The 10,967-nt window shown below is 43.2% G+C and overlaps 1 protein-coding gene across 1 annotated transcript; it reads left to right on the forward strand.

Moving 5' to 3' along the window:
* The first annotated feature begins 5,369 nt into the window (after positions 1-5,369).
* MANF (mesencephalic astrocyte derived neurotrophic factor) lies at positions 5,370-10,967 on the forward strand. Its single transcript, XM_074283371.1, has 4 exons — positions 5,370-5,545; positions 8,284-8,411; positions 9,444-9,585; positions 10,524-10,967. The coding sequence occupies exons 1-4, from the start codon at positions 5,458-5,460 to the stop codon at positions 10,706-10,708; spliced, it is 543 nt and encodes a 180-aa protein (XP_074139472.1). The 5' UTR covers positions 5,370-5,457; the 3' UTR covers positions 10,709-10,967.

A 10,967-nucleotide genomic window follows, 5' to 3' on the forward strand; every position in this document is an offset into this window, starting at 1 on the left:
AATATAGTTCCAAATGGTGCAGGGGATAACTAAGAAGAAAAAAGAAAATGGCAACATCTATTTAAAGAGTCTGCCCTGTTTATTAAGGTATTATTTATAAGGTATATTTAATAGCTAAAATACTATTTTTAAAACTGCAGCCATTTCCAGATACACTACATTCACCTCTCCCGGTAAAAATCCTCCCCATAACAACAGTTTACTACCACCATCTAGAGGAAAAGAGGTATCTTCCACTATTTATCTTCTAAAATCAATCAAATCAATCATTTTTCTCAAATACCCTTTATCTCCATTGCCTTTTTTATTACCTCCTTCTAGAAAAATGCTGAAATTAAATTAGAAAACTCTTGCATTAGGCAAGATTCTACTTGAAAAAGATAATTAGAGCTATAACTAAGGATTTTTAACACTTGGAGCAAATACAAAAGATATTTTCAGTTGTAGGACAGAAGGGAGATCCCATTCCTTATGGTCAGGGATCTCTGGACACCAGGAATTTACTATAGGAAAACTTCTCCATACTTCAGGGAGAAGAGAGACATATGGCACCTTCCCATTTTTATTCCTGATAACAAGGAACTAAGGTCAGTTGTTTCTTCACATCTGGCATCAAAGAAGCCTCATTCCTTGGCAATGTTAGCCCTTTCAGCAAGCATATTTTTGAAAAGGGATATGAAAGAGGCCTTGAAATCAATTCTGACAAAGCTTTCAAAATCTAATGACAATGTTAAAACTAGAAGAAACCTCTCAGGGATCAAGTAGCCCAACTGTCCTTTTACAGAAGACAAAACTGCTATTGAAAAGGGACGTGACTGGTTGAAGTCCCAGGAAGACTCATTTAACTCTTACTGAATATGAACCCCTATCTCCCAAGATGGTAGAGCTTAGAGACCACCAGCTGGCACTTCTAGCTTCTAGCCTGTTCTATTCAATAGGAAAGACTGTGATATGAGATATCCCACATTCACTTTGACTGAATTTGTGAAATGATTTCAAACTTTGTGAAATCTAAATTGTTGTTTAACTTTTTTATGTTAGAGTACCATGAAAAATAAATAAGGATTCTCTATGTGGATACTCTATGATGAATTTATGGAACATGGATGAGAACTTCAGAATGAGAAGATGCATGCCCAGTGAAGGGGACTGTCAGCACTCCACCCTACGAAGGGAAATGCCAAAGAAGTGCCATCCAACACTTGCTATAACTCCCTGAACTCCAGCCCCATGATTCTGATATAATGGAATTAACCCCCACACACAAGAACAAAGGGACTAACCTGGATACTGTATATTCAGTGGTTTGCTATTGATACAGAATCACTAAAGGCAACAATGTATAATGACACATTTGTTCCATCTAACTATGTTTATATGGAACGCTTACTCAGGTTCTACTAGCATCCAAGTAGTATTGATCCCAGGAGTTTTAGGAAAAGCATAATTCAGTTTGCTTATTTCCTTCCATTATAAACACACACACACACACACACACACACACACACATTATAAACAAACACACGCTATAACTTTATTACTGCCACTATTCAGACTAGGTCTGAAAACTCAGAATCCTGAATTCTGGCTTCCTTATAGCATAGAGTAGTTGTGATGTTCAATGCTTTTCTATTCATGGCCCTATCACTGGCAAGGACCTCAGACTGCATCTCTTTTCAACATCTCATCATCTGAGGAGCTGGGGAAACATAAACTCAGTGGCAAGCCCCAGTACCAAGAAGGTTTTTGGGTCACCATCTTTTTTTCAAGTACAATCCCTGAAATGAGTTTTAAATTTTTTAAAATTTTTTAAAATTTTAATTAATTTATTTAATTTTTACAAAAATTTTATGCATAGGTAATTTTGACAATTGCAAAATCTTTTGTTCCAACTTTTCCCCTCCTTCCCCCTCCCCCAGATGGCAGGTTGACCAATACATTTTAAATATGTTAAAGTATAAGTTAAATACAATATATGTATGCATGTCCATACGCTTATTTTGCTGTACAAAAAGAATCGGACTTGAAACAGTGTTCAGTCACCATTTTACTCTACTATACTTTTGTGTGCTCTTAAGTTCAAGTTTCTGGTGGCTAAGAGATTTGTCTCATTCCCTCTCCATTTCTAAGTTCTGGAGTTTGTCCCTGGCAGCCCTCCTTTGCTGTGTGGAAGATGGAAATCTTGTCACTCTCATACTTCCTCATGCTCTCCTGCATAACCTGCATAACCTAGAAGCAGCAGATGAAATGATGGGAGCAACACACCCCTCATTCGATAGAGGAGGAACCAGAGAACCAGAGTTAGTATCAGAAGGTAACCCGGTCTCCCTGATCCTTAGTGCTCTTTCAGTCAACAAGCATCTACTGGGTTTACTTCACCAGATCATTCTGCTAATTGTCAGAAATACAAAAATGGATAGAAATGGACTTGGTCTTCAAAGAGTTCACATTCTAAAGACGCCAACATCTAAATAATGAGCTGCTTTTTTATGTGAGACATGACCTAGAATCAGTCAGATGCACCAGTCCTTCCAGAGCACTGGTCTTGGATCTCCATCCTCAGGAGAAGTAGCTGAGTTTAGGACCCTAAATGCTTCACCCACATGTTCACTACTCAAGGAGTTGCAGGAGCCTGTATCAATCCCAACCTTCTAATATAGACAGATACAGGCGGCAGTACACACTTTCTCACCTTCCTCACTGATCAGGTATCTGGGTTCACAGCATTATGGGTAACGGCTGGTTTGGGCCAGAGCCAGGCTTCCATCTCTATTTCTAGATGGAACCAGAGCTTGAGCTCGAGTCCTACTCCTCCTCTGGAGCGTCCCAGCAAGTCAGAGATGGAACAATGGTACCATTGAGCTCAACTCTCATTCTCTGCTTTCGAAGGGCACGAGTGTTCTTAGTCCCCTCAAAATGCATCCACTCTGGGTCAAAATCATTCCATCCTAATTATAATCCTGACAAAAATCCATAGAAGAGAATATCCATTAGCACACTGCTAAGCCAAGGTCTAGGGAATTCAAACATTTGTGAGATCCAAACTGTTGTTTAACTTTTTAGTTAACTAGTAACTAGTGCCCACAGAAAATAGTAAAGGATTCCCAGAAAAGCTTCTAGCTTGTGAGTACTCTGTGGTGAATTTATGGGAAAACCTGGATGAGGACTGTGGAAGGAGAAGATGCATGGCTAAAGCAGTGGCCAGTGAAGGCAGCATCTGACCTTCCCTGAGATTACCTCTGATTTATCCTGGCTAAATCTTCTCTTAGGTAATTGTTTATATCTGTTTCCTCTATCGGAATGTAAGTCTCTAGAAAGTGTTTCACCTCTTCATGTGGGCCCAGCACTTAGCGCAGTGCCCGGTATGTAGTGTGGTAAGGCTGAGTATGTGCTAGGGCTGTCTCCGACATCTCTGACCGCTGCTCCCCCCACCCTTCTCCAGAGACAGCTTTATTCCCCACCAGGAGGGGAAGAAGGAGGGCAAAGGGTAGGGGGCACCACGTTGCTCTCCTCGCCTTCTCCGTTAAAGTTTACTAGGCTAGGGGATGTGCATCCAGGTCCAAGCTCACTCCTCATCACTGTTTCAGTATTGGGGAAGACCCCAAACTCTCTGTCTGAGGTTTGACTCCTTCCTCCAAATACTGGCTTCACAATGCACATGTATAGCAATTCTCAAAGAAAATCTACTATCTGAGTAGGTAGAAAAAAGAGAAATGTAAAAAGTACACATAAAATATATATCAAGCAGTTCAAAAGGAGCTCTCCCATTGGGAGGCGCAGACCAAGAGAGAGCCCTGTGTTTCACTCCACGGGAAAGTTTCCCAGTTTCTAATGTGGCAAACTGAGGAAAGAAATGATGGCCTGCCAACATCTCACGTGAGCTTTTTTCTAGTCTTTTCCTTCAGATTCTCTCAAATCTGGAAGTCAAAAATACCCAGCAGTGTGAAAAAGAGCCTACAGCTCTTCCCGTGACAATTCTGCCTGCCCCTCCCCCAGGCAGGGCACTTCTCTCCGCCGGGGAGACGGGGGTTACCACCGCCCGGTTCTGGAGCGCTTGCAGACTTAGCTGAAGACGGACCGACCCTTACTTCCCTCCACAAGGCCTCTGCCTATTGGCCGCCCGGCCTGTCGCTCGCCGACGCCGCCCATCCCACTCTGGGACGGTACCGCGGTAGGAAAGTCTTTCTTTACGGCGAACGCGCCTGGCTGCGCTTTCTCTCTGGCTCCTCGCTGGGTGCTGACTCCGGACCGCTTATTCCTCCCGGGGGTGCGTCTGTAAGTGGAACGAGCGCGGCATCCGAGCCGTAAACCCAGCCCGGATCTCCGGAGAATGCCCTCTAACCCCGCGGCGCTGAACTTTTGTGACGTCACGGGCCCACCTCTCGTGTAATCCATGGACCCCTCTCGGATCACTGTTTTTAATGCATAAAACGAAACGTACCCAGTGCGGTTTATTTTTTATCAGACCTTAGGTTAAGAGCCCCTGCTCTAAACTGGCATCCATCCGTTCATTCGAGATGGCATTTGGTGCGTCAGTAATTTGGCCACTTCTGAGTGTCCCTAACTGCTGCCGTCTCGTCCAGATCTGAGTTTTTAACTGCTTCTGTCCTCGATCAGCCCCCACAGTGACGTTCCCTTTCCGAAAAGCCAATGGAGGCTGCTCGCTGAAGGGAAGAGTGCAGAGCAACTAGAAACCCGGGCCTCCGAGGAGGCCGCAACCAGCCGGGAGCGTCAGGGGCTGTTACTGTCCTCGTTCTACAGATAAGGAAACCGAGGCACGGGTGGCTGAATGTCGCCCCGCTCCTACGAGTTCGAAGCTAAATTCGAACTCAGGGCTTCCCTCCTCCCGGCCACAAGCTTCATCCGCCGCGGCCCTCAGCGCTTTATTGAAATTACTGTCATTGAATTAGCCTACGGCAGAGCACACGCAGGTGGGAGACGGACTAGAGAGGAACGAAGACAAAATGGAAAATGAGCCTGGGGTCTAAGGAACGGGCAAATCTAAACATTCAGAGATGTAGGTTTTTCCCCCACGGAGAGGAGCACTTCCTCTTTCCCCGCCCCAACCTCGCTCAGCTGCCCTCTCCCGCTTCTGTCCTCCCTCCACGGAGGGGCGCAACTACCAAGCTGCCCTTCCCCAAGATGGCAGCCCCCACCAGAATTCCGTTTCCGGGAAGCCGATGGGCCAAGCGGCCAAATTTCTCCACATCCCGCCCTCCTTCAATCAGAGGCCGCCAACTGTCCCGGGCTGAGAGCCGATGACAGCGACTGCCAATAAGAAACGGCGTCGTGGAGCCGCTCGTCTGGGCTCTGTGAGCTGTGACCAATGAGAGAGCGGAACGTAAGAAGGAGCGTAGCGAGGCAGCCAATGGGCTGTCGCGGCGGTGCTGGAGCCGGCGCTTGGAGAAGACCCGGCTGCCGGGAGGTATCAGTCCGAGCGGCGGCGAGAGCAGGACGATGTGTGCCACCCTGGGGCTGGCTGTGGCGCTGGCCCTGACGGCGCTGCTGGGAGGGAGCCGGGCGCTGCGGCCGGGGGACTGCGAAGGTGAGGGAAACAGAGACCCGGACCTAACCGGGGACAGCGGGGACGAGGCTGGGCCGGGGCTTGCCGCCCAAGGGAACCCGAGGATCCGGGCCCTCCCGTGGGGTGGGGTTGGACCGGAGAACCCGAGAAAAGGGAGGCTCTCGGGGCCGGCTTAGCCGGGAGGAGAGCGGTTCGGGGAGTCCGCCTCCATTGTACAGAAGGGGAAACTGAGGCCCAAGAACGCGGGCTCCCCCTGCAGCCTCGTGAGCCTCCTCCCGCCCCGTGTGGAAAGGGCACCAGGGCGTCCCAGTCCCGCCCGGACCGCCTTATTCGCCCAGTGCCGGGAGGAAAGTGGGGGCTCCCGGCCCTGATAGGCGAGCAGAGGGACGCCAGGAGAGTTAGGCTGTCCTCACCCCGCATACCCCGTGTCCCTCTGAGCTGAAGCCGGCACGAGGTGGATCGTCCCCCTGAGACCAACGGAAACCTCCCCCTTGCCTTTCCTCTGCCGAGCCCGACCTCCGCCCGGCTCCTCTTAATCTGCAGAACGAGGCTCCTGGAGAGACAGGCTGTCCCGGGGTGGGGGAATCCGGATCCTGTCTTCTTCCCGAATTAGATACGGGAGGGAACTCCCCCCCTCCCTGGCAAAACGGTGCCCCCAAACTGAAGTTTTAAAGTTACCCAAATTGTCAGTCACTTTAAGTAGTAAAACACGAATATCCGAGACTAGTATCTACAGCCCGATCATAACTGGGTCATAACCCGATATGGGAGTCAAGGAAATAGGGTTTGTTCTCAGTGTTTGATTTGTATGCCTGTCATGTAAAAGTTTCTTGGACAAAAAGGATAAGGAACGAAGAAGTTTAAGAAGCCCTGGCTGCAGCTGGTTTTTTTTTTTTTTTTTTTAAACATCATAAAGTGATGTGTAGAATATCCATTGTTTGATGGGGCCCTTGATAAAAGGTCATTTTAATCCATTATACAACTGTTGGGCTCCTAGAAAGAATATATGTGCATTAGCACAAATCTGCTACTGTCAGAAGAACGCATTGACACCTTAGGAGCTAAAAGGCCATCCTTATTGGGTCCCAAAAAAGCTTTCCTCTTGTGGTAGAACTTTTGGGTTTTTTAGAATCAGTCCATATTAGCCCATCATCCAAAGCCGACCTCTGAACTATTCCATGTTGGGGAGACTTTTTGACTGATCTCAGATCTTGGAATATTCTCTCCACTCACACACATGACAGCATAGTTCAAGTTCTTCACACCTCTTCCCGCAATAACTGCAGTAACCTCATGCGTTGTCTCCCTGCTTCCATTTCCTTCCACCTCCAATCCATCGTCCACTCAGTTACCAAAGTGGCTTTTCCTTATAAAGCATAAGTTTTCCCATGTCAGGAACCAATAAGCATTTTATTAAGTACCTTCTGTGTGCCAGCACTAAAGACAGATGTAAAACAAAAATAAGACAGTTCTTACTCTTGAGAAGCTTATATTCTATCTGGAGAGACACTATTTATATATATTTATATACTCATATGTGTGTGTACAGAGTAGTTAGGGAAGAAATGACTTTATGTGGAAGGTGGTATATGAAGTATGGGGATTGAGAAGTGCCTGTCAATGATTTGATATTGCCTCTAAGATTAAATATAGCCTGTTCTGTTTGTTATTTTAAAAGCCCTTCCTGGTCTGACTCCAAACTTGTCTTTCTAGATGTAATTCACATGATCCCCCTTGTGCATCCAACTAACTGACTTTCTGCTGCATATTGCCCACGTGCAACTGTCTTCTCTTTGGCATCTCAAAGGCTTTTGTACAAGTGCCTCCATCCCAGAATTACTCTGTGTATATTTCATATTAACTTACATCATTAAGGTATATGTCCTTTCTTCTCTGTCAAGCTCCTTGATTGTGGGTGCTTAATAAATGGTGGATTGAAGAATGTGAATATGGACAAACCCCTTCTGCACACTGAACTTCAGTTTCCTAATCCGAACTCTTGCTGTCTTAAGGATCTTCTAGCTCTAAAATCTTATAATACCTTTGATTCTTAGACCCAAGAGAATACTGGCCTAAATAAGCCTGTTCTGTTTGTTGAGTTTGGCTTCTACAAAAATAGTGGATTCCGGAGTGTCCAGTACTTTATATGATAAGCAAATGGAGTAGAACTCAACCCAATCTGCAGGGCTAGTCAGGAAACTAAAACCAGAACGGGAAAGGACTCAGGCCACCTGGTCATTAAGTACTTGATGCATAGAGTGAATGAATGCTTGCATCAGGAAGCTGTTAGAATATTTATGGTCTCTGATGCATTGTTTAGACAGCCCTTAACAGCCATCCTAAGTAATAGGCAGACCAGCAAGCAACCAAATGGACCCCTGTCCCCAAATTTATTTTTCCATATCATTGTACCTAGAATGCTACTAGAGACCCATTCCTTTAGGTAAAGACATCCTTCTAGTAGGTTTGTGTTAAAAATGTGAATATGTTATGTTTTAGGAATCATTTTAAAACTCATTTGATACTTATCATGGATTATCAGGTTAACTGTTATATATGCTATGGTGTAAAGAACACAAGTGAGCTTTTGTCTGTCATTCTTCCATTAATCAAAACCTGATACTATGTACCCACAGATATGATTAGGAAGTCTAATACATATTAAAAAGAAATAGTTAATCTTTAGAAGGCAAGTCTGGATATTTGGAACAATATGGGTATGACTGCTATAATTCTTTTTTTCTTTTTTTTTTATACAGTATGCATTTCTTTCCTGGGAAAATTTTACCAAGATCTTAAGGACAGAGATGTTACATTCTCCCCAAGCAACATTGAAAATGAACTTATGAAATTTTGCAATGATGCAAAAGGAAAAGAAAACCGTTTGGTGAGTAATATGTCATGTCATGGCCTTCTCTAGATGGTCTTGATGCAAAACTCATTGATAAAAAAAGTTTTCCTTTTGTGGTAAAGAATTTAATCTGCATTCCATTGTTTTCCCAACCAGCCTTTCTCCCCATAGCACTTATCACCATACAAATTAGAGTGATTCAGGACTGGTATAATCTGTAACTTCAAAAAACTTGTAAAAAGACATTTTCATATATATAGTCAGAATGAGTTTATTCTTGTGATCAAAGAGGAAAAAAAAAATCTTGAAGTTAGAAGTTCCTGAAAAGGAGATGTTTTTTATTTGTTTTGTATTTGTTGGTTTGGGGGTTTTGGTGGGGTTTTTTTGGAGATCTGATACTTAAAAGTGTGAATGATTGTGACTTAAATTCATCCTAGAACAAAGCAGATATTAGAATAAAGTAAGCAGGCTAATAAAATATAGCCTGTAAGTAGAAATATTTGAGATTAAAAACTACTTTAAAAAAAAGTTTGACTATGTAATATTGACTGTTATTTAATATGGGCCAACCCTTTTCAATTCCACCTAATGACTTCTTGGTTTTCTTTAAGTTCTAACTTAAATCTCCTCTTTTGCTGGAAGCCTTTCCTATTTACCCTATATATAGCTTACTTTGTATTTATTTGCATGTTGTCACCTCTTTTGGATTGTAAATTCCTTGAGAGCAGGGATTGTCTTTTACTTTTCCTTGTATTCCTAGCACTTAGCACAACATCTTGGCACTTAATAAATGTTGCTTGATTGGTATCTATAAAAAAAATTGTTACACCATCACCACCACCCCCAAAAAAAAAAAATCAAAACCAAAGAGTGTGTTAAGTATAAATGGCTAAACTTGACCCTAAAGGAGGACTATGAGATTTTATCTTTAGATCTCCATCCCTTCTATTTAAAAAGACTTTGGGTATGGATTTGCTGTCAGACTTAGGTGATGTTATTCAATGAGGTAATTTTTATTGAAATTGATGTGTGTAAAAGTTCTTAAGCAATTGTTCTTTCTTTCTCCAGTGCTATTATATAGGAGCCACTAGTGATGCAGCCACCAAAATCATCAATGAAGTGTCCAAACCCCTTAGCCATCACATTCCTGTTGAGAAGATCTGTGAGAAGCTAAAGAAAAAAGACAGTCAAATCTGTGAGCTCAAATATGGTGAGTTCTGACCTGTCCTTTACCTCTTAATCATCAGAGTTAGAAAACAAGCATTTATTTAAAAGAAGAAGCATTTATTAAATGCTTACTGTGTGCCAGGCACTAAGCCAAGTGTTTTACAAATATTATCTTGTTGGATCCTTCCCTGAGGGGAAGATGCTATTATCTTCACTTTATACAGTTGAGAAAATCAAGGAAGACAAGTTAAGTGACTGACTAAGAGTCACACAGCTAGTTAATTTCTAAGGCTGAGTTTAAATTGAAGTCTTTCTGGCTCTAGGCTCTCTCAGATACTATCTGTCTTAGCATAAGTGATGGTCTCACCAGCTAATTTATTTTAGCAGAACTTGGATCTCACAGTAGTCTTTCTGTCTAAATAACTTTGAGAGTATCATTTTCCTTTTCTTACTACTAATCGTTCATAAAAACATAGACTGACACTTGGAGTCAAAAGTCAAAAAGTACTCTTTCTGAGATAGAGATTTTTCCTACTTTTAACAGCATCAAAACATGGTGTGAGTTGCTTCTTTTGTGTCCTGTTTTAGAAATTGCCTGGCCTTCTGAAAAAGGCTGCCAAAAGGATACAGTTAGATGTTCCCACGGTTTATTATTGGCTATTAAAAGCACATAGTATCAAGTATTGAGGTCCTGGCTGCCAGGCTTTACCATTGTTCTAGCTCAGTGCCTCCCACAGAACAGGTCTGGTTTCTGTTGAGTGAGGGACCAGTATTCCTTTTTGGAGAATTAACATTGCCTTCTTACTCCTCCCTCACCTATGAGCTACCTTTGTTACAACATTGTTGCTAAGTGGCAAGGCTACCTTCTTTTAAGTGACTACATGGAAGTGAAAGAGAAGAGAGGTTTGTGGAATGAGTGAAAGGAGATAAAAGCTTTGTGTCTCTTCTTAGTTACTAACATGTCCCTCATCCCTCCTCCAGATAAACAGATTGACCTGAGCACAGTGGACCTGAAGAAACTCAGAGTTAAGGAGTTGAAGAAGATCCTGGATGACTGGGGTGAAATGTGTAAAGGCTGTGCCGAAAAATCAGACTACATACGCAAAATTAATGAACTGATGCCCAAATATGCCCCCAAGGCTGCTAGTTCACGGACTGATCTTTAGTTTGCACAATGCTATGTAGGCATCTGAGAAGAAATCACATTTAATCTGTTTCCAAACAGTCTTTTTGTAATTTATTTTAAGAGGGCTCCTGATGGTGTCAGATCTGAAACCTGGGGCTTGATTCAAGATGCTGGTTCTACAGCTCCATTGCGTCTCTTTCTGTACTGTTTCTTCATTTTGTTGTTTTCTTTTGTTGTTTCCTCATTTAGGACTTCACAAATATGTATGGGAATTTTTTATTAAAGTTTTAAGAAAATTA

This window comes from Sminthopsis crassicaudata, chromosome 1 (assembly GCF_048593235.1).
Source record: "Sminthopsis crassicaudata isolate SCR6 chromosome 1, ASM4859323v1, whole genome shotgun sequence".
NCBI lineage: Eukaryota > Metazoa > Chordata > Mammalia > Dasyuromorphia > Dasyuridae > Sminthopsis > Sminthopsis crassicaudata.